Source organism: Rhinopithecus roxellana, chromosome 7 (assembly GCF_007565055.1).
Source record: "Rhinopithecus roxellana isolate Shanxi Qingling chromosome 7, ASM756505v1, whole genome shotgun sequence".
In the NCBI taxonomy this organism is placed as follows: Eukaryota; Metazoa; Chordata; class Mammalia; order Primates; family Cercopithecidae; genus Rhinopithecus; species Rhinopithecus roxellana.
The window spans coordinates 34521709-34546166 of record NC_044555.1 but is presented as its reverse complement, the minus strand read 5'-3'; the positions used below and the strand labels follow the sequence as shown (position 1 = coordinate 34546166).

The window sequence follows — 24458 nt, the reverse complement described above, 5'->3', positions numbered from 1 at the left end:
GCAGCTTCAAAGGTGGTTTTGCGCACGCGCGGACCCCCCTCCCTTTCCCTCACTCATGCGAAGTCCCAAACCCCGAAAAAGGGCGGTGCTAGGGGTAGTGACCGGAAGCGGCTGCGGTTCTCGCCGGTTCTCAGCCGGGGTTTGATAGTTGTCAGGAGGATTCGACGTTCAGTGCCCAGGGATGTGGAGGTGATGGGGGGCCGGGGAGGGTGAGTGCTGGGCTTTTCTGTGTGGTCAGTGATGGAATCGTTTATCTAACTTGAGTTAGATGATTCGCTCATCATTTTGCAGGCTTTTCTCTTTTCTAATATCACCGTTAAGGTCTTAAAGTTCATTCTAAGCCCCATTGGGTTTGGAGCATTATGTTTTTTAAGAGTGTTAACTTGTATTCATTTGTCTTTTATCCAGGAGTTATTCCAAAGTGGGGTTTCAGTGTGCAAAAGTTTATCGTTGTAATGGATTTCTAACCTTAGTTTTCTGTGTTAGAAAAATATCTACGTGAAGCTCATTCCTTGAAATATAAGGAGACTTATGGCCTAGTCGTGGTGAATTGTTAGAAACGTTCTGTATATAACTTGAAAATAATGTTTAATTATTTAGTCGTCAGTTGTGTCATAGAGAATCTAATCTATCCTTTTTTGTCTGCTTCTATTACTTTGAGGAGAGAGAAATTCTCCACTGTGATGGTGATTTGTCTGTGTCTCCTTACTCCTGTCTGTGATACTCTGTGAGTTATTTTTATATAAAGTATGAGACTTAGGTCGAGGTGCATTAATTTGCTTATGGATGTCCAGACTCAAGCACCATATGTTGAAAAGACTATCTTTCCTCCATTGACTTGTCTTTCACAATTGTCAAAAATAAGTTGGCCATACTTGTGTGTAGGCTCTTTCTGGGTTTGCTATTCAGTTCATTGTCTATGTGTCTGTCCCTCTGCCAGTACTACCATGCTGTCTTGAATTGGATAGAGTGATTCCTCTCACTTTATTCTTTTTCAAAATTGTTTTAATGCCTGTGGTTCCCTTGCCTTTCCTATATGCATTTTAGAAAATCTTGTCTCTATCTACAAAGCATCTTGCTTGGATTTTGATAGGAATTACATTAAACCGGTATACCAACTTGGGAAGAAGTTAAGTCTTAACTGTGTCAAGTGTTCTAATCCATGTACATAGTATGTCTCTCTATTTATTTAGATCTTTTAAAATTTCTGTAAATGGTGTATTATAATTCTCATCACCCAAGTTCTATACATCTTATTAAATTTATACCTAAGTATTTAATTTTTTTTGCAGTGGTTGTAAATGGTGTTATCTTTCAAATTGCTGCTTATATATAGGAATACAATTGAGTTTTGTCTGTTGGTCTTGTATCCTGCAATCTTGCTGAGCTCACTTATTAGGTTTTACTCCTCTTTTGGTAGATTCCTTGGGTTTTCTGCATGAGCAATCATGTCATATACAAACAGGGATAGTTTTATTTCTTTCTTTGCAATCTCTATACCTCTGCTTTTCTTCCCTTATTACGCTGGCAAGAAGTTCCAGTACTATGTTGAATAAGAGTGGTGAGAGTGGACATCTTCGCTTTGTTTTCAGCCTTAGGGGGAAAATATTCAACCTTTTGCCACTAAGTATGATTTTAGCTGTAGGGCTTTCTTTTTTTGGACCCTCTTTTTTGAGCTGAGGAAGTTCCCCTCTATTCTTAATTTCAAAAGTAGTTTTTATCATGAATGGGTGTTGAATTTCATCAACACTGTATGAATTTTTATGATCTTGTGATTTTTTTCTTTTTTAGCTTGTCAGTATGGAGGGTTACGCTGATTGATTTTTGAATATTGAAGTAGTTGTACATTCCTGGAATAAACCCTACTTGGTTGTGATGTATAATTCTTTGGATATATTGAAGGAATTGATTAGCTAATGCTTTTCTGAGGATTTTTGCATCTAAGTTCATGGGAAATATTTGTCTATAGTTTTCTTTTTTATACTATCTTCATCTGGTTTTATTTTTTATTTTTGAGACAGGCTCTCACTCTGTTCCTCAGGCTGGAGTGCAGTGGTGTGATCATGGCTCACTGCAACCTTGACTTCCCAGCCTCAAGTGATCCTTCTGCCTCAGCCCCCTGAGTAGCTGGGACTGCAGGCACATGCCACCACACCCAGCTAATTTTATTATTTTTTGTAAATGGGGTCTCACTATGTTGCCCAGACTGGTCTCAATCTTCTGGGCCCAAACAGTCCTTCTGCCTCAGCCTCCCAAAGTGCTGGGATTACAGGTGTTAGCCACTGCTCTTGGCCTTGTCTGGTTTTAGTATTAGGGTAATACTGGCCTCATTGAATGAGTTGGGGACTATTTTCTCCTCTTCTATTTTCTGGAAGAGATTGTATAGAATAAGTACTAATTTTTATTTAAATGTTTAAATATTTGGTGGACTTCTCCGGTGAAGCCATCTGGGCCTGGAAACTTCCATTTGGAAGCTTTTTGATCATGGCTTCAATGTCTGAAATAGTTATATAACTATTCAGATTATCTATTTAATATAATTTTAGACTATCTACAGGTTAAGCATCCCTAATTCAAAAATCTGAAATTCAAAATGCTTCAAAATCCAAAACTTTCTGAGTGCCGACATAATGCCACAAGCAAAATTTCACACCTGATTTTGTGACAGGTCACAGTCAAAATGCAGTGAAAACTTTGTTTCATGCACAAAATTATTAAACATGTTATATAAAATTACCTTCAGGCTATGTTATAAGGTAACATAGTGTACATGAAACATAAATGAATTCTGTGTGTATACTTGGGTCCCATTCTACAAGATACTTTGTTATGTATATGCATATATTCCAAAGTTAAAAAAAAATCTGAAATCTGAAACACTTCTGTTCCCAAGCATTTTGGATAAGAGACATTCAACCTGCATTTAATAGTGGGTTAATTGTGGTACTTTGAGTTTTACAAGGAATTGGACTGTTTCATCCAAGTTGTTGAATTTATGTGCACAAAATTGTTGTGGTATTCCCTTACTATCCTTTTAATGCAAGCTTGTCCAGCCTGCGGTCCGTGGGCCACATGTGGCTCAGGGCAGTTTGGAATGCAGCCCAACACAAATTCTTAAACTTTCTTAAAATATTATTGAGAGTTTTTTTTTTTTTTGCAATTTTTTTTTTTAAGCTCATCAGCTATCGTTAGTGTTACTGTATATTATGTGTGGCGAAAGACAATTCTTCTTCTTCCAGTGGGCCCAGGGAAGCCAAAAGATTAGCTACCCCTGTTTTAATGGCTGTAGGATCTGTAGTTACATCTGTGTTTCATTTCTAATATTGGTAATTTGTGTCTTCGTGTCTTCTCTCTCTCTTTTTTTTTTCCACAGAGACAAGTGAACATTTATTTTTGTGCCTTTCTTCCTATGTGTATTCCAAGTCTTTTTCAAAACAAGGCCTTAGAAATCTCCAGATTCAATTATGTCCCTGGGCTTGGTCGACTGCTGCAGGAGTCTTAGGAAGCCTTATACAAATGCTAGAGTTACTCATTAACAAACATTAAACCCTAGGATAGAAGATGCAGCAAAGTAGGACTCCTTCCTCCGTGTAATGTGCTGATTTCAGATGAGGCGGCAGTCAATGTAGAAAATGCTGGAATTTTTCCTTGGAACTGGACTGTGATGAGAGGTGCTTGCCATGAACATAAGCTACTGTCTTTTCTTTTCTTTCTTTCTTTCTTTCTTTTGTTTTTTTTGAGACGGAGTTTTGCTGTTGTTGCCCAGGCTGGAGTGTAATGGCGCCATCTTGGCTCACCGCAACCTCCGCCTCCCAGGCAGGTTGAAGCAATTCTCCTGCCTCAGCCTCCCAAGTAGCTGGGATTATAGGCATGCGCCACCATGCCCGGCTAATTTTTGTATTTTTAGTAGAGACAGGGTTTCTCCATGTTGATCAGGCTGGTCTCGAACTCCTGACCGCAGGTGATCCGCCCACCTTGGCCTCCCAAAGTGCTGGGATTACAGGCATGAACTACTGTCTTTTCTTTGACCCTTCCTTTCCAGTTTTTGAAGATAAAGCAGGAAAAAAACTTCTCTGAAGATACTTGATAAAAATTCCCCCCCAAAATAAAAACACATGTTTCAACTTCATTGATATAAATTTACTGCAGTTTGGCACCTGTGTCTAGTTCAGCTGGCGGCTGAGCTGATTGATGTGTTCACCCCGATAGCCAGGTGTGCCCATCTCCTTGAGGAAGCCCACTCTGTTTTTGGTAGCATGATGGGCCACTGAGAGGTGGAAAGGGCTCAAGAACCATGAGATCTGGAAATGCTTCCCTGGGAAGGCAATTTCATAAACGAGGTCTTCCAAGCAAATAACACCAAACTGCCCCAGGTGCTCCTCAATCACTGTGTTGTCTGTCAGAGGGATGATCTTATTCTTGACCTTGGCTTGTCCACGTTTAATAATGAGTTCCCGAACAGACTTCAGATTTGGAAATGCCCAGGTCACGTAAGTTTCCACTATATGCAACATTTTTAGGTTCTGGGAGGTAACTTTTACAAAGACACCACTAAAAATTTTCTTTAGGCGAAGTCTTGCAATGGTTCTCTGCACCAGTAAACTCATGCCATCAATCCTTTTGATGCGTACAGCAAAGGCCAAGGAATGTTTATCTGGCAATTCTAAGGCATGAGGTTTCACTTCTAGTCGTCTGAGACACACCTTGTCACCTTTCTGCCGCCAGGAATCATGTAGGAATGATTCCAGTCACTTAAACCTGAGCCCTTTTCCTTTTCTCTGCTCCTTCTTTGCCAAAAGTGCCTGCTTTGCCTGGGTGGCTTTGAGGGCTTGATAAGCCTTCCTCTTTTTCAGGAGATTTTCTGGAACCAAAGGGATTTTTCTTTGCTCTTGCTCTGCCATCTTTCTAGTCGTGTCTTCTCTTTTTTATCTTTGTCAGTCTTGCTGGAGGATTACAAGTTTTATTGTTCTTTTCAAGAGACCAGCTGTTGGATTTATTTTTTTCTATTGTTTTTGTTTTCAATTTCGTTGATTTCTGCTCTTGTATTTATTACTTCCTTCTGCTTAGTTTGAGTTTTCTTTTTCTAGTTTCTTGAGGTGGGAGCTTAGATTATTGATTTAAGACCTTTCCTCTTTTCTCATATAAACATTTAGTGCTATAATGTTCCCTCTCAACAGTGCTTTATCTGTACCCCACAAATTTTGATATGTTACATTTTTCATTTTCATTCATCATGTTTTAATTTCCCTTGGGACTTCATCTTTGATCCATGGATCATATAGAAATATACTATTTAATTTTAAAGTATCTGGAGATTTTCCTGTTATCTTTCTGTTATTGATTGATAGTTCTATGCTGTTATAATCAGAGAACATACTCTGTACGACTTCAATTTGTGGAGGTGTTTTATGACCCCCGGTATGGTCTATTTGCAGAATGTTCAACAGGTGATTGAAAGGAATGTTCATTCCATTAGTGTTTGGCTGGGGAAGGCTGGGTATCTTCCAAGAGGTTTTCTGTTCAGTGAAGTCACCTTTTTCCTGGTCCTTTAACAGGAATGGCTTTTCTTGGAGCCATATATATATATATTTTTTGGCGGGGGGAGCCTGTTCCTGTTGATAGTTCTGAGTTGTAAGTTTCTCCAGTACCTTTTGATGATGTATGGGAGGATAAAGGAAAACCCAGGGAACTCAACCACTGTGCTGTTCAAGTCCTGAGGTCTGTAAGCTGTCCTCCTTACCTTTCTACCTTTCAGAGTCTTCCGATTTGTGTTTGTTGTTTCACTTAATTTTTTTTCTGGTCTCTTCTACATGTACTAGTCTCTTCTTTCTTTTCTGTTTTTTTGCTTTGTTTTGTTTTTTAATAGAGTCTCACTCTGTCACCCAGGCTGGAGTGCAGTTTGTGCGATCTCAACTCACTGCAACCTCTGCCTCCTGGGTTCAAGCGATTCTCCTGCCTCAGCCTCCCAAGTAGCTGGAATTACAGGTGCGTGCCACCATGCCCGGCTAATTTTTGTACTTTTAGTAGAGATGGGGTTTCACCATGTTGGCCAAGCTGGTCTTGAACTCCTGGCCTCAACTGATATCAGCCAGCCTTGGCTTCCCAAAGTTCTGGGATTACAGGTGTGAGCCACCGCACCTGGTCTCTTTTCTTTTCTTATATTAACTTTATTAATTTGCATTTTACTAGGGAAGTACTTGTTTTATGGCAGTATTAAAATGCATTGCTATACAGTTTGCATAATGTTCTGCAATAACTGCTTTAAACACCTTCCTATCTGGGAAAGATTTTCCTCTCATTTCAAATACATGTATATGCGTATGTGTGTGTGTGATTTCTATGGTTTCAAGGCTCTTCCATGTTGTAGTAGGTATCCATACTTCATTATTACCAAATAATAATATTCTATTGTATATATATATGGCAAATTTTGTTTATCCATTCATCAGTTGATGGACATTTAGATTATTTCCGCTTTTTGGCTATTATGAGTAATGCTGCTGTGACTATTTGTGTATAAGTTTTGGAATGGACATATGTTTTCATTTATCTTGCACAGACATGGTCTCCTAATCAAATGGAAGATTTGGGTTTTGATTTATATTTTCCTAATGACTGATGATAATAATTATCTTATGTTATTCCTATATCTGTCTACACACACACACACACACACACACACACACACACACATTCTTGACTCCTTTATCTGATTTGCTAGAGAGTTTTTTAAATGACATTGGTCATTTCCATTTGTTTATTTATTTTTTTGAGACAGGGTCTCACTCTGTCATCCAGGCTGGAGTGCAGTGATGCAATTGGGGCTCATTGCAGCCTCGACTTCCCAGGCTCAAGCAATCCTCCCACTTCAGTCTTCCTGAATAGCTGGAACTCCAGGTGCACACAACCATGCCTGGCTAATTTTTCTATTTTTTTTGTAGAGGTGAGGTTTCACCATGTTGCCCAGGCTGGGCTCAAACTCCTGGGCTCAAGCGATCCTCCCAACTTGGCCTCCCAAAGTGCTGAGATTATAGGCATGAGCCACTGTGCCCGGCTACATTGGTCATTTCATTTCTTTTTTTTCTTTAAGCCTCCTATATTTATTTGATTTAGTTAAGGTTTTATTTTTATTAATTACGTCCTGGTTTTGGTTTTGGTTTTGCTTAATTTTGTTTTTTCTAATTCTAATGTTTTAGGTTGAATATATAGCTCATTTTGGGGTTGTATTTATTTTTAATTAAAAACAAAGCTATTTAAAGCAGTAAATTTCACTCCAAATACAATGCTGTATTCCGTAACTTCTGGTAAAATTTGTATAGCTTCTGTATTGATTTCCCACTTTGATCCTGGGTTATTTAGGAAAAAGTTTCTTTTCTTCCCCTTTTAAAAAATAAGATTTATTTAGGTATATTCCAATACCATAAAATTCACCCACTTAAAGTATGCAGCTCAGTGGTTTTTAGTATATTAACAGAGTTGTGCAGCCATCACCACAATCTAATTTTAGGACCTTTTCAACACCCCCAAAAGAAATCCTGTCCTCATTAGTAGACATTCACTATTCATGCCAGCCACCTCATACTCCCAGCCCTAGGTAACCACTATTCTATTTCTGTCTCTGTGGATTTGCCTATTCTGGATATTTCACATGAATGGAATCACAAATATGTGGTCTTTTGTGATTGGATTCTTTCACTTAGGGTAGAGTTTTCAGAATTCATCCATGTTGTAGTATTAGTACTACTTTTGTATTACCAAATGTTATAATAGTCCATTGTGTATATATGCCAAATTTTGTTTATCCATTCATCAATTGACATCAAACATTTGGATTGTTTCTACTTTTTGGCTGCTATGAATAATGCTGCTGTGAATATTTGTATACAAGTTTTGGAATGGACATGGGTTTTTAAAAATTTCTCTTGCATAGATACCTGTGAGTGGAATTTCTGGGTTATATGGTGACTTTATGGTTGATATTTTGAGAAACTGCCAAACTGTTTTTCAGAATGAGTGTACCATTTTACAATCCAACCAGCAATGTATGAGAGCCCCAATTTATTCACAGCTCACCAATACTTGTTATTGTCTTTTCTTATGTTAGCCATTTTAGTGGATGTGACATGGTTTCCTAATACATGAAAGATTTTGCTTTTGATTTGCATTTTCCTAATGACTGATGTTGTTGAACATCTTATGTTACGATCAGAGAATGTAAGCCTGTCAATTCCCAACATTAAAACATTTATCAGATTTTTTGGTGGCCAAGTTATTTGAAGGAATTTTGTAAAAGTTCCATTACTATAAGAGAAGAAAGTATATTTTCTCTCTTGTTTTGGTATAACATCCTTTTTATGTTTTTAAAATTTAACTTATTCATGCCTTTTATTTTATTTTACTCTTTATTTATTTTACTTTCACTTTTCCTCTTCATCCCATTCTTACTTCTGTTGTCTTAAGGTCCTCTTCTTTTTAAGTAGATATTTTTCATTTCTTTTTTTTTTTTTCTTTTGTCGCCCGGGCTGGAGTGCAGTGGCCGGTTCTCAGCTCACTGCAAGCTCCGCCTCCCGGGTTTATGCCATTCTCCTGCCTCAGCCTCCGAGTAGCTGGGACTACAGGCGCCCGCCACCTCGCCCGGCTAGTTTTTTGTATTTTTTAGTAGAGACGGGGTTTCACCGTGTTAGCCAGGATGGTCTCGATCTCCTGACCTCGTGATCCGCCCGTCTCGGCCTCCCAAAGTGCTGGGATTACAGGCTTGAGCCACCGCGCCCGGCTGATATTTTTCATTTCTTAACAAGAATGACTGAATCTACAGTGCCTCTAATAATTGATCAGAATAAAATTGTACCTCAACTTGGACACAGAGACACTAGTTCCCTCAATGAGGAAACAGTTTTACCTCTGGATATTTTTGAGTTAATTAAAAAACTTTAGTCCCAGGCTATTAATATTTTTCTTATAGCGTGTCTCTTCTGTCTCAAGAAATTTTACTTAACTTTTTTATTCTGAACTCAGGGTCATATTTTCACCATCTGTTAAACAGAACCACATTTATTTTGAACCTACCATGGAAAAGGTATCATGTGATGTAACTCTGACAACGTGAACTTTGGAGCCTGGTAGACTGGGTTTGACTTAACACCACTAAAACTCTAATTCTGTATGCATAAAGTGAAATAATAATGATTTTAACAACACATAGATGAAAGGTTTGTTGTGCAAATTACCTGCTTCTGCACATTACATGCTTCCTTATAACAATACTTGCTAACATGTATTAAGTGTTTACCTGGGGCCAGTTCAGTGCTAAGTACCATTGAAACATAATCTCATCTAATTTTCATAGCCACTTGAGATAAATATTTCAAATTCATTTTGAAAAATAAACCTGAAGAAGCTTTTTCATGTTCTCATAGCTAAAAGTTGGCAGAGCTAGAATTTAAACCTTTATTAATTTTAGTCCAAATCTCATGCTCTTGCTCATATTCTATTTTAATTAATAAGCAGAATATGTGTTTCTTGGACTTTATCTACCTCACAGTATCCAGTGCAGTGAACTGTACTTTGGTTCCCCCAGGAGATGTCTGTGTAGTGAGTGCTATCTGCCTCTGATCATATGGACACTGTCTTTCCAGGGTTCTTGGAGTCTCTGCAGAGTCCCTGGGCCAGATCTCATAGTGAAGGCTGCAGGATCTTCCTTCTGACCCCAGCAGTCCCCGTTGAGTCCACTGATTCCACTGGAATTATAGAGTTATCAGCAAGAAAGCCCCAGGGCTGACGTCCAAGTCCGTCGGGAACATGCCAGCTAATGAGGACGCTCCCCAGCCAGGGGAACATGGCAGTGCCTGTGAGGTGAGGAGGAGGAAGAGGTGCCCAGGGGTTGGAATTCATCCAGAGCCCTGAAGGAAAGATACTATCTCATAGTTTTCATTTCTAGTACTTTTTTTTTACCAGGCAGGAAAATTTCCTCCACCCCCATTTGTATTGGTCATTTATTTCCCTTTTGTGAATTTCCTTCTCCTGTCCATTGCTGATTCATTTATCTTAGCTTATGGATTTTAAAAGAGGCTTTTGAAAATACTCGGGTTAATAGCCCTTTATCATTCTTGCATATTTTTATGAATATTTGTCGCCACTTCGTAATTTGCAATTAGCTCTTAGTTTCATTTAATCAAATAGTTCTCTAAGTCTTGTTTAAAAAAAAAAAAAAAAACCTCTTCCATGCTTTGTTTTCTGCCAGATTCCAGCTCCCCAGAAGCAAGCACCCTTACTCTTTTTAATAGTTTTAAAGAATGTTTGGGTGTTATCTATTGGCTTTCCACTATGGAAGATAGAGATTGAGCTTTTCTTTACTCCCCCACTCACATACCCATTTCCTAACCCCACCTCCCTAAGATAGGTATATCATTGTTTTGGTGAGATTCATGGTCGGTGTTGATCATTGAATCCCATGGTATCCATGCTGTGATGACTATTTCTACACAACTTTTTTCTTTTCCTTGGAATTAACAATTTTCTGTCTCAGTCATTTGTTTGCGTTACTATATACATATCAATCATTCAACTCCAAATTCTTCCCTGGTGTTTAGATCTCCTTTCCATATATTCAAACACATTAGGTGATAATCACAGTGATAATAATTAAAAGCAGTCATACAACATTTACTGCATGCCAAGCACTGTTACACATACTCTACGTGTGTTCACCCATCTTCACAACAACCTCATGAAGTAGGTGCCATTGTTATTATTATCTTTAGAGACAGAGTCTCACTCTGTTGCCCAGGCTGAAGTGCAGTGGCACAATCATAGCTCACTGCAACCTCGAACTCCTGAGCTCAAGTGATCCTCCTACCTCAGCCTCCCAAGTAGCTGGGACTACAGGTCCGAGCCACCATGCCCAGTAAGTGCCATTATTATCCCCATGTCACAGAGGGGAAAACTGGGGCATAGGAGAAAACTGGGGCACAGAGAAAAACCGTTTGGCCCAGGTTTACACAGTAACGCTAAGCCAGTAATAGGTGGGGCTGCTCTCACTTCAGTAATAGGTGGGGCTGCTCTCACTTCTGGGCATCCTTGTCTTCTCTTTGAAGAAATCTCTCCTGGAGCTTGACTTGCTAAAGTCTGGACTGGTGACTTTCTCAGTTTGATACAGAGCTGTTACCTTGATGTTTTCCCTTTACCATCTCCCAGGAAATCCCCTTGATTTCTCTCTTGGGTCAGATCTGTTTCCTGGAGCTTGTATCTTCCTCTTTCTTGGCTTGCCCCTTCATTTTGTGGGGAGCACATCCTCCAGTATATCCTTGAAAATGGATGCCCGACAGGTACATTTTATGAAACTTTGCATGTCTGAAAATGTCATGCAGAAATATATTTACTGAATACATATAACTGTATAAATTTATGTGTAGAAATATAAATATGAATGCCATGGAAATACACCTATTTGATCCTGACACTAAACTTGTCTTTTTGGCTGAGAATAGAATTCTAGATTGGAAGTAATTTTTTTTTTTTTTGAGATGGAGTCTCGCCCTGTCGCCCAGGCTGGAGTGCAGTGGTGTAATCTCGGCTCACTGCAACCTCCGCCTCCTGGGTTCACACCATTCTCCTGCCTCAGCCTCCTGAGTAGCTGGACTACAGGCACCCACCACCACACCCGGCTAATTTTTTTGTATTTTTAGTAGAGACAGGGTTTCATCGTGTTAGCCAGGATAGTCTCGATCTCCTGACCTTGTGATCTGCCTGCCTCAGCCTCCCAAAGTGCTGGGATTACAGGAGTGAGCCACCGTGCCCAGCCTAGAAATCATTTTTATGCCCTATTTGAAAGCCCGTCCAAAGTCTTCCTAGGCCTTTTCTACTCATACGTACATTTTCTCTGCTTTTCTAAAACTCTTTTTATTTGGTTTTCGATGCTGCTTTGTAAAAATTACTTGCTTTACTGATATCCATTTCTATCTCTTTTGCTCTCCCTTTAGTAGTATTTTTTAAAAAACTTTATCTTCCAAACCTTCTTTTCTATCTCTTATTAATGCTGTTATATTTTTTAAGTAGCTCTTTTTGTCTTCAGAATATTCCTGTGCTATTTTTGTTTTATAGATGCAGCATCATATCATTCTAAAGATATTAGTAGTAGTTTTTTAAAAAACATAATTTTTTGAATAGTAATATAGAAAAATGACTCAAAACATTAAAGACATATAAAAAGCTATACAGGTTAAGTATCCCTAATCCAAAAATACAAAATCCAAAATGCTCCAAAATCCAAAACTTTTTGAGCACTGACATGACATTCAAAGGAAATGCCCATTTGGATTTTGGATTTTCAGATTAGGGATACCCAACCTAAGTATAATGCAGATATTCTAAAATCTGAAAAAAATCCAAAATCCCAAACACTTCTAATCCCAAGTATTTTGGATAAGGGCTACTCAAGCTCTATGGTCTAAATTCTCTTATCCATCTTTCTCCTGTCTGCTCAGCTCTCTCTAATACATATAACCAGGTTAGTTAGTTTTTCTCTATATGATTAGGGTTTCTTTATGCAAATAACAGCAGCTGAGAACACGTTCTTATTTTCTCCTTTTTATGTCACAGAAGGTAGCTAATTAAATAAATTTTTATCAATTTTTGTTAATTTAAAATATTTCAGTGAAATATAATATGAATTATAAACAATGCTGCTAGGAACATTCTTCATCATGTCTCCGTGCACAAGTGTACACCCTCTCTTAAATATATACGGGGGTTGAAGTTAATGGGTCATAGTTACGCTTAAAAACATCTTTATTGTGAAATATTACATACCTACAGAAAAGCACACAGAACAGACATGTATGGCCGAGTGAATTATCCTTCCATAGGCCTAGAAAGAGTCCATAGTTAGCATTCCATGATCCCTCTACTCCCAGAGCTAACTACTACCCTGACTTTTATGATAATCACTTCCCCAAAGAAAATCACAGCTGGGCGCAGTGGCTCACACCTGTAATCCCAGCACTTCAGGAGGCTGAGGTGGGTGGATCACCTGAGGTCATTCAGGAGTTCAAGACTAGCCTTTCCAACATGGTGAAACCCTGTCTCTACTAAAAATACAAAAATTAGCCGGGCATGGTGGCAGGCGCCTGTAATCTCAGATACTTGGGAGGCTGAGGCAGGAGAATTGTTTGAACCCAGGAGACAGAGGTTGCAGTGAGCTAAGATCGCGCCATTGCACTCCAGTCTGGGTGAAAAAGTGAGACTCCGTCTAAAAAAAAAAAAAAAAAAAAAAAGAAGAAGAAAATTGCAGTCCACAGAGTGGGAGAAGATATAAACAACAGAGGACTTATACCCAGAATGTATAAAGAACAACAAAACAACAAGAAAAAGCAGAATACCCACTAGTCAGAGGCCTTCTTGAACAGATATGTAACAGATGAAGATATTCAGATGGCTATTAGACACGTGAGACAGTGCTCAATCTCATTTTTCATCAGGGAAATGCAAATTTAAACCACAATGTAATACAACTACTCCTTACCACCGGCACCAGAATGGCTATAATTTAGAACACTGACAATGACAAGTGTTAGGAGGAGGAGCACTGCTGATGAGAATGTAAATCGGTACAATCTCTGGGGACCTTTTAGCCTTATTCATCTATGCGTATGTAGACCATATGAGGAAACAGTTCTAGGAAAACACCCACCAGAAATCCTTGGCTGATGCACCAGGACCCAGGTGTAAATGCTCACTGTAGCGTTACTTGTAACAGCCAGAAACTGGAAATAATGCAAATGCCCATCAATAATAGAGTGGGGCCAGGTGTGACAGCTCATACTCATAATCCCAACACTTTGAGAGGCTGAGGCAGGAAGATCATTAGAGGCCAGGAGTTCAAGACCAGCCTGGGCAACATAGTGAGACCCCCCCCCCCCATCTCTACAAAAAAAAAAAAAAGAAAGAAAAAATTTAAAAAATAGAATGGATAAATAAATTGAACATAATGTTGAGTGAAAGAAGGTAGACACCAAAGAATTTATTGTGTTTCAATTTATATGAAGTTTTAAGACAGGAAAAGCAAAAGCATATAGTATAGAGGGGTACATTTGTAGGTGATAAAACTTGAAAGCAAAGTGAGGAAGTGCTCACCATCTGAGGCAGAATAGTGGCTTTCTTGACCAGGGGCGTTGCAGGGAGGGAGGGAAAGAGGCATGAGAAAGGCTTCCGGCCAAGGAGCTGGCCATGTTCTATTTTCAGATTGTGGTGGTAATTAGGTTGGTATTTGCTTTGAATGATTAGTTAAGGTGAATATTTGTTTCATATGTTTTTCTACATGAATATTATGTTTGATGATAATCTTTTGAAAAGAAAAAATGTACCCTCCAATTTTGACCCCAGTAGCCCATATATTCTTTCCCAAGAAAGATACAGATCGTCTGTCCATACAAACACGTGCAATAAACTGAAATATTAGCATACAAAATTTCCAGCACTTACTTTTCTCCCTTAACAATAAAGGTTGGTGATTATTCCGTGTCATTACATGTAATGAGTTACCTCATTCCTTTACAAGACTATGTCTTATTCTATTATATGAATATATCAGAATATGCTAACCAGTTTTCTATTAATAGACATTTAAAGGGTTTCTAATCTTTTGCAATTGTACACGACACTGCAATGAATATCCTTATACAAATCTTAGTTAGCACAAGAGAGAGTATGTTTAAAGAGAAATTTCTCCAAGTAGAATTCCCAGGACAGATGATATATACATTTTTACTCTTTTCATTTTGTTTTGTTTACACATTTTTATTCTTAATAGATATGGAAAAATTGCCTGCCTTGTGGGTTGTGTCAGTTGTATGAGTGTCTGTTTTCACCATACCCAAGCAACACAGTGTCTTGTCATATTCGTTTTTTCTTTTTGGCCAGTCTGGTAGGTTACAACACAATATCTCAGTATAGATTTAATTTGCATTTCTTTTATGGCCAAGGTTGAATATATGTGACTGTGTTTAAAGAGCCATTTATATGATTTTTTTCTGAGACATTTTAAAATTTCCTTTTCCCATTTTTTTCTATTAGGTTGTTGCTATTTATGTTTCTATTAGGTTGTTACATGTGTCCCAGTTATATTTCCCAACTTCCCATTTGTCTTTTAAATGAAAATGTTAGTGTTTTCTCTGTGCATTGAGTTTATGAATCTTTTCTGTTCTCCAAGTTTTGTATCATAACTAGAAACGCCTTCCTCATTGTTCACCATTGCTCAGCGGTATTTGGGGAAAAAAAAACTCTTATATTTTCTATTTAATACTTAATTGTTTTTATTTTTTACTTTTACAGCTGCGACTAGCTGGATTCTTTTTGCTATTGTTGTAAAGCCTTAGCCAGGGATCTATCTTAATTTTTCTTCAAGATGCCTACACATTTGTCCCAACACCATTTATTGAATAATCTATATTTCCCCCCCAACATGCAATACTACATTAGCATATACAGGCATACCTTGGAGATATTGCAGGTTCGATTCCAGACCACTGCAATAAAGCGAGTATCTCAGTAAAGAGTTAATACAAATTTTGTGGCTTCCCACATAAAAGTTATGTTTATAGTATGCTATAGTCTATTAAGTGTACAATAGCATTATGTCTAAAAACAGTGTATATACCTTAATTAAAAAATACTACTACAAAATGCTAACAATCACGTGAGCCTTTGGTGGGTCATAATCTTTTTGCTGGTGAAAGGTCTTGCCTTGATGCTGATGACTGCTGACCGATCAGGGTGGTGGTTGCTGAACATTGGGGTGGCTATAGCAATTTAAAAAAATAAGACAACAATGAAGTTTGCCACATCAATTAACACTTTCCTTCCCGAAAGATTTCTCTGTAGTATACAACACTGTTTGATAGCATTTTATCCACAGTAGAAATCCTTTCAAAATTGGAGTCAGTCCTCTCAAACCCTGCCCCTGCTTTCTTTCAGTTTATGTAATATTCTAAATCACTTGCTGTCATTTCAACACTGTCCACAGCATCTTCACTAGGAGTAGATTCTGTCTCAAGAAATCATGTTCTTTGCTTATCCATAAGAAAAAACTCCTCATCCATTAAAGTTTTATCATGAGATGGCAGCAGTTCAGTCACATCTTCAGGCTTCACTTCTAGTTCTCTCACTATTTCCACCATCTCTATAGCTATTTCCTCTAGTAACGTCTTGAATCCCTGAAAGTCATCCATGAGGGTTAGAATCAAGTCTTTCCAGACTTCTGTTATTGCTGATATTTTAACCTCCTCCCATGAATCGTGAGTGTTCTTAATGGCTTCTAGAATGATGAACTGTTTACAGGAGGTTTTCAATTTACTTTGCCCAGATTCATCCAAGGAATCACCATCTATGGCAGCTATAGTCTTACAAAACATATTTCTTAAATAACACTTGAAAGTTGAAATTACTCTTTGATCTATGGGCTCCAGAATCATGTTGTGTTAACAGGCATGAAAACAACATGAATCTCCTTGTACATCTCTATCAGAGCTCTTTGGTGACCAGGTGCATTGTCAGTGAGCAGTGATATTTTGTAAAAAATCTTTTTTGTCTAGCAATATGTGTCAAGAGTGGTCTTAAAATATTCAGTAAGCTATGCTTTAAACAGATGTGTTATCATCCAGGCTTTGTTGTTCCATAATTTTTTTTTTTTTTTTTTTTGAGATGGAGTCTTGCTATGTTGCCAGGCTGGAGTGCAGTGGCGTGATCTTGGCTCACTGCAACCTTGCCTCTGCCTCCTGAGTTCAGGCGATTCTCCTGCCTCAGCCTCCCAAGTAGCTGGGACTACAGGCACATGCCACCATGCCCAGCTAATTTTTGTATTTTTAGTAGAAACAGGGTTTCACCATGTTGGCCAGGATGGTCTCAATCTCTTGACCTCGTGATCTGCCCGCCTCGGCCCCCCAAAGTGCTGGGATTATAGGCGTGAACCACCGCCCGCCTCGGCCCCCCAAAGTGCTGGGATTACAGGTGTGAGCCACCGCGCCCGGCTGATTTGGCATAATTCTTAAGGATCTTAGGATTTACAGAATGGTAAATGAGCGTTGGCTTCACCGTTTTTGTTGTTGTTTGTTTGTTTGAGACAGGGTCTCACTCTGTCAGTCAGGCTGGAGTGCAATGATGTTATCATAGCTCACTGTAACCTTGAGCTCCTGGGCTCAAGGAATCCTGCCTTAGCCTCCTGAGTAGCTGGGACTATAGGCATGTGCCACTATGCCTGGCTAATTTAAATTTTTTTTTTTTTTTGAGATGGGGTCTTGCTATGTTGCCAGGACTGATCTCGAACTCCTGACCTTAAGCAGTCCTCCCACCTCAACCTCCCAAAGTGCCGGGATTCCTGGTGTGAGCCAACATGGCTGGCTGGCTTCAACTTAAAGTCACCAGCTATATTAGTCCCTAACAAGAGAGTCAGCCTGTCCTTTGAAGGTTTGAAGCCAGGCATTTACTTCTCTTCTGTAGTTGTGAAAGTCCTAGCTGGCATGTTCTTCCAATATAAGGCTGTTTAATCTGCACTGAAAATCTGTTGTTTAGTGTAGCCACCTTCATCAATTATTTTAGCTAGCTCTTCTGGATAACTTGCTACGTACAGCTTCTATGTTAGCACTCGAGCACTTGCTACTTCACCTTGTGCTTTTTATGTTATGGAGATGGCTTCTTTCCTTAAGCCTCATGAACCAACCTCTGCTAGCTTCAAACTTTGCTTCAGCAGCTTCCTCACCTCTCTCAGCCTTTGCAGAATTGAAGAGAGTTCAGGCCTTGTGCTGGAGTAGGTTTGGTTTAATCAAGGGAATGTTGTGGCTGGTTTGGTCTCCTTTCCAGACCACTCAAACTTTCTTCATATCAGCAATAAGTCTATTTCACTTTCTTATCTTTCATGTGTTCACTGGAGTAGGACTTTTAATTTCCTTCAAGAATTTTTCCTTTGCATTCACAACTTGTCTGATTGGTGCAAGAAGCCTAGCTTTTCAGCCTAGCTTGGCTTTCAACATGCCTTCCTCAGTAAGCTCAATCATGTCTAGCTTTTGATTTAAAGGGAGAGACATGTGACTCTTCCTTTCACTTGAACACTTGGAGACCATTGAGGGTTATTAATTGGCCGAATTTCAATATTGTGTCTTAGGGAGTAGGGAGGCCCGAGGAGAGGGCGAGACAGGGAACAGGCCAGTAGGTGGAGCAGTCAGATCACACACAGCATTTGTCAATTCAGCTCACCATCTTCTATGGGCATGGTTTGTGGTGCCCCGAAACAACGACAATAGTAACATCTAAGATCACTGATCACAGATTATCATAACAGATATAATAATAGGCCGGGTGCAGTGGCTTACACCTGTAATCCCAGCACTTTGGGAGGCGAAGGTGGGCGTATCACGAGGTCAGGAGTTCAAGACCAGCCTGGTCAAGATGGTGAAACCCCGTCTCTACTAAAAATACAAAAAAATTAGCCAGGCACGGTGGCGGGTGCCTATAATCCTAGCTACTCGGGAGGCTGAGGCAGAGAATTGCTTGAACCCAGGAGGCAGAGGTTGCAGTGAGCCAAGATCACGCCACTGCACTCTAGCATAGGTGACAGAGTGAGACTCTGTCTCAAATAAAAAATAAATAAATAAATAATTAAAAATAAAAAATAACCAAATCTCCCACCTTAAAAAAAAGAGAAGAAACAGATATAATAATAATGAAAATGTTTGCAATATTGTGAGGATCACCAAAATCTGACATAGAGACATGAAGTGAGTACATGCTGTTGTACAAATGGTTCCAATAGACTTGCTCTATCAGGGTTGCCACAAACCTGCAATTTACAAAAAACACAATAATCTCTGAAGTGCAGTAAAGTGCAATGAAACCATGTATGTCTGTGCATACATTCCAAGATATAACTCTGAGTATATTGGGTATATTTCTGAACCTTATCCTGTTCCACTGAGCTAATAGTCATAATCTTTATTATTCTAATTTCTCTATATTCATAATTTCTTCTAATAGATGATAGGGCTGTCTCTGATTACCCTTTTTTTCAGGAATTTACTGCTTTCTTGATTGCTTTCTTTTTTGTACACAATTTATAATTCACTTACCAAATTTAAAAATAATTATATTGCCATTGCAAATGAACTTGCATTAAATAGGGCCATTTGCTTCTTTATGATAATTCAGATTTCCTACTAAAGAATTGAGTATGGGCAGGGTGTTGTGGCCCATGCCTGTAATCCCAGCACTTAGAGAAGCCGAGGCAGGTGGATCATTTGAGGTCAGGAGTTTGAGACCAGCCTGGCCAACACAGTGAAACTCTGTCTCTACTAAAAATACAAAAATTAGCCAGGCATGATGGTGCACGCCTGTAATCCCAGCTACCCAGGAGGCTGAGGTACAAGAACTGCTTGAATCCAGGAGGTGGAGGTTGCAGTAAGCCGAGATCACGCCACTGCACTCCAGCCTGGGAAAAAAAAAGAATTGAGTATGTTTGCTTTTTTTCAAGTCATCTTTGCATTTCCCATTAATGTGTTAACATTTTCTTCAAACATGTTTTGACATCAGTTTTTGTTTTTATTTTCTAAATGGAAAAAATGCAGATATATATGAATGTATAGCATTATAAATTGAAACTAAAATTACAATTATTCCCATAGAAGAGATATTTGAAAGAAAGTAAGTGAAAGGAAAAGCAAAGAATCCTATGATTCTCTTATTCTTTTTCAGAAGAATATAGATATTGATAGACCTTGGGAGAGAAACATGCATATAATTCTGGTCTTATGTTGGGATGAGTGATAAGACTAAATGTAGAATGAATAGTAATTTTCAAACGAGCATTAAGGGGGAAAACACCAAAAATTTTATGTGCCAAGGAAATTAAAGGAAACCAAAAGAAATATTTAAATAGCAGAAATTCATCCTAGTGTTCTAATAATTACATATGGGTTAAAATCATTCATTAAAAGAAAAACATCATCTGATAGGAAAAAACAACTGAAAATTCCCCAAGGTCCAGCATTATTTTATAAACGTGAGTTACATTTGAAATTAAAAGACCCAGCCAGGCGCGGTGGCTCATGCCTGTAATCTCAGCACTTTGGGAGGCCGAGGCAGGCGGATCACCTGAGGTGATCTAGGCCAGACTGGTCAACATGGCGAAACCCCATCTCTACTAAAAATACAAATATTAGCCGGTGCTCACCTATAATCCCAGCTACTTGGGAGGCTGAGGCAGAAGAATTGCTTGAACCTGGGAGGCAGAGGTTGGCAGAGGTTGCAGTGAGCCGAGATCACGCCACTGCACTCTAGCCTGCGTGACAGAGCGAGACTCCTTCTCGAAAAAAAAAAAAAAAAAAAAAAAGACCCCAGAAAATATGAAAATGAAGGGGGATAGAAAATGATAGACTTGGCCAAAAAACACCAATAGAAGCCTGTGGCTGCAATTTTAAAACCTGAGCAGAGGGAATATAAGGTGAAAAACGTCACAAGGTATGAAAGTAGATGGTTCTTCAAACTGTGAAATATCAAGAATTATAACATTTATCAACACATATATAGCTAATGATATATCCTTAAACTATGTAAAATTAAAACTAGGCAGAATAGTTAATTTGACCACTAGCCGCTTTAACCCACCCTTTTCAGAAACTAGATGATGAAGCAAAGAAAAAAAGTTTTTAAAGCTTTGCTGTAATATGGATCATCACACAGAGCATGAAAGCATGATAAAAATAAAAAGTAAGCAGCTAGTGAAAAATAAATATTCTCTATACACATTAAAATATTTTACATAAATATGTTTAAAGAGAAAGCATAAATCATCTTACAAAATACATACAAGTAAGCATCAGGAGGCACATTTCAAGGTTTATGCAGTAAAGCTAAACTTACAGGTGGATGGAAAATTATAGACTTGAATGTCCATTTATTCCTTTCCTATACCCATGAACTTTCCTTCCTGTTAGAAAGAAATGATCTTTCCACTGAACCCTTTCCCCTCCCTTCCAGTTATCTCCTCTCTTTCCTATCACATCACTTTTCCCCTTCTATGCTGGGCCATTCTCACAAGCATGCAACATGCAGAAATATTTTCCATCGGAAAAAATCTGCCCTTGACCCCTCATCCACTCCCAGCCAAGGTGTTTCACCAGAGGAATAAGTAATTCCTGCAAGCTCACTGACAAAACCTGTGATTTGCAAAAAAGTTTAATGTCTTCTCCTTTAGGTGGGTTTTGGGCCAGGGACACGTTTCCTCAAACTGGGGCGAGGCTGGGGATTACTCCCCTATAATCTCTGTGATACACTTCTTTGCAGGTCCTGGCAATCTCAATTATGCAAACCCCTGACCCTCAGTTCTTCCCCTTTTATTCTGTAAGCTGCCATTCTTACTACCAAGAGTCTCTCATACTTTCTGCCTAATGTTGTGGTATAACAGCCTGCCAAAGAGAACATCAGCAATTACAGATCAGCCTTACTCATGAATAGTGATGGAACAGTTATAAATGAAATACCACCAAGTAGAATCCATCAATTCCTTTAAAAGTCACTCATTCTGACTATGTGGTCCAATATTATAAAATCTATAATCCACCATATTAACATGTCATCAGAGAAAAGCAATGTCACAAAATTCAACATCCATTCTTGATTTTAAAAAGTATCGGCCGGGCGCAGTGGCTCACGCCTGTAATCCCAGCACTTTGGGAGGCCGAGGCGGGTGGATCACCTCAGGTCAGGAGTTCGAGACCAGCCTGACCAACATGGAGAAACCCTGTCTCTACTAAAAATACAAAATTAGCTGGGCCTGGTGGCACATGCCTATAATCCCAGCTACTAGGGAGGCTGAGGCAGGAGAATTGCTTGAACCTGGGAGGCAGAGGTTGCGGTGAGCCGAGATTGTGCCATTGCACTCCAGCCTAGGCGACAACAATGAAACTCTGCCTCAAAAAAAAAAAAAAAAAAAAAGTATCAAAGTTGAGCATCCCACACTTCCAGTTCCTTCCCCAAACTCACCCTAGGGATTGTCACTGAAGTAGTGAAGGCTAATTAAGAACATCCAGAACTCTTCATTTGGGATTGAGTCCTTTATAAGTCTTCTTCCTTTGTCTTGTCTTATACTTTTCCAGAATTTGTCTCTGGCTGATTAAGATGGAGACCATGCCTCCTTTCTTTTGGGACTCCCTTATACACTGATGATGTTCAGAATGTTTTATTTTAGATTGAGTCTTTTATCTTTATAAAGTGTCTTCCTTTGTCTTGTTACATTCTTTTGCACCAGAATTCTACTCTGGTTGATATTAAGATGGAAGCCTTGCTTCCCTTCTTTTGGCTTTTTCTGATACACCTTTGCTTATCCTTTTACCATCATTCTGAATCTTTGTTCATTTTTCTATATGATATGTAAAAGATGTGTTTTATATTATACTTTCTAATTTTAATGTTCCTTTTTAATATGTTTCATTATATACTCTATTTTGCTTTGTTTTTTGTTCTTTCTAATAATCTGAAAGGGTTGGCCGGGCGTGGTGGCTCATGCCTGTAATCCCAGCACTTTGGGAGGCCAAGGCAGGCGGATCACCTGAGGTTGGGAGTTTGAGACCACCCTGACCAACATGGTGAAACCCTGTCTCTACTAAAAATACAAAATTAGCCGGGTGTGGTGGTGCATGCCTGTAATCCCAGCTACGTGGGAGGCTGAGGCAGGAGAATTGCTTGAACCCGGGAGGCAGAAGTTGTGGTGAGGCGAGATTGTGCCATTGCTCTCCAGCCTGGGCAACAAGAGCCAAACTCCATCTCAAAAACAAAAAACTAGAAAAGAAAGGAAAAGAAAGGTTTAAATTATTTTTCTTTTGTTCTTTAAGTGGTTCCCTTTATAACATTAATTTTATAAATTATAATTAATATTCTTATATTATAACAGTATCTATTAACTGTCCACCTTGAGTAGTGACAAGATTTGTATATATTATTTCAAGAATTATTTTATTAGTTTTCCTTCAGCCTTATATTTGAAGGCTTATCAGTTCAACTTGCCTGGGTCAACTTTTTAAGAACAAATTACTGATTTTCCTCTCTTCCATATTTCTATCATTTTTTCCTATTATATTTTGAAGTATTTGTTGATTTGTACTTCATTTTGTTTACTGGCCATAATCCTTTCTTTGTTCCTACCTGTTTTGACAGGAACTGTTGAAGACATTCATATCTGTATTGATTTTTTTTTATCACTTCAAATGGTCATGTCAATGTCTTTTCAAAGTTGATGACTTCAAATCAGAATCCAAATAAGGTCCACACATTTGTTCCTATGTCTCTGTCAATAACTGTGAAGAGTCTGAGATTTTTACCCTACTTGTGAGCTAATGAATTAGCCTGCCACAGTGTCCTGGATGCTGGTAAAAGAGATATGAAACTCTGGGCTAGAGTAAAGGACTTTATTACTCATGACAGTCGTGGTAGCTAGAGTCTTAATATTTGTGCCAGCTCCCCAAGTCCCGATTCCTCCAGGGTGATGTGAGGAGACCCAGGTGATGCACAGTGGATCGCTTAGGTATCCTGAATCTTTTATACTGAATAGTAAGCAAACTTGTCCTTTGCTCTGGAGGGAGACACAATATATTTCCAGGGCTGTTTGCTCTGGAAACATCCTCGAAAAGATGGCCTGGAACAAAAGGCAGTGTGGCATAATAAAAAATATATATTTGGTCTCTGCTGCTGGTTCCTGGCACAGAGCTCTGAAAACTCTTGTAATTTCCTGAGTGGATAGGGGTGCTAGGAACATCTGTTGTTCTAATATTTGGTCTTTGACCCTGGTTCTTGACACAGAGCTCCTAATCCCATGTAATTTCCTGGTGATAGGAGCATCTTTTGTTCTAATGAGATGACTCTTGATGGGCTCCTGGATAGCTTCAGGAGCAGGGCTGATCACCAGAAAGACCAAGCCGTGATTAGAAACTTGGAACTTTCAGCCTCACCCTCGTCCTCTGCAGAGGGAAGAGGGGCTGCAGATTGAGATAATCATCATGCCTATGTGATGATGTATCCATAAAAATCCCTATAAACCACTCCCTGATATATAGCCAGTTGGCCAGAAGTATGGAGGCCTGGACTTGTGATTGGTGTCTGAAGTGGGACAGTCTTGTGGGACTGAACCTTAACTTGTGGGCATATTAAATTATAGAACACCTGTTGGAGTCTACAAAAGATGTGGTTTGGAGAGCTTCAGGGTTGGTGAACACATGGAGGTGCTGGGTGGGTGGCATGCCCGGAGAGGACGCAGAAGCTCCACGCCCCTTCCCACATACCTTGCCCTATGTATGTGGATAGGGGTGCTAGAAACATCTGGTGTTCTAATATTTGGTCTTTGACCCTGGTTCTTGACACAGAGCTCCTAATCCCATGCAGTTTCCTGAGTGATAGGAGCATCTTTTGTTCTAATCAGGCTGTTA

General features: G+C 39.1%; 1 protein-coding gene and 1 pseudogene across 4 annotated transcripts in view; one reads left to right on the top strand and one right to left on the bottom strand.

Moving 5' to 3' along the window:
* The first annotated feature begins 104 nt into the window (after window positions 1-104).
* Window positions 105-24458, top strand: part of ZNF81 (zinc finger protein 81) — an 83098-nt gene continuing 58744 nt past the window's right edge. Inside the window, exons 1-2 of one of the 4 annotated variants that reach the window (XM_010358448.2) lie at window positions 105-189; window positions 9636-9852. In XM_010358448.2, the coding sequence (XP_010356750.1) occupies window positions 9799-9852 (54 nt within the window). In that variant the 5' untranslated portion in view covers window positions 105-189; window positions 9636-9798. Of the gene's footprint in view, window positions 210-5969; window positions 5986-8713; window positions 9853-24458 lie in introns of those variants that run through there. The other 3 variants (XM_030933963.1, XM_030933964.1, XM_030933962.1) reach the window with 3 other exon arrangements.
* On the bottom strand, window positions 4164-4907 carry LOC104658402 (annotated as a pseudogene).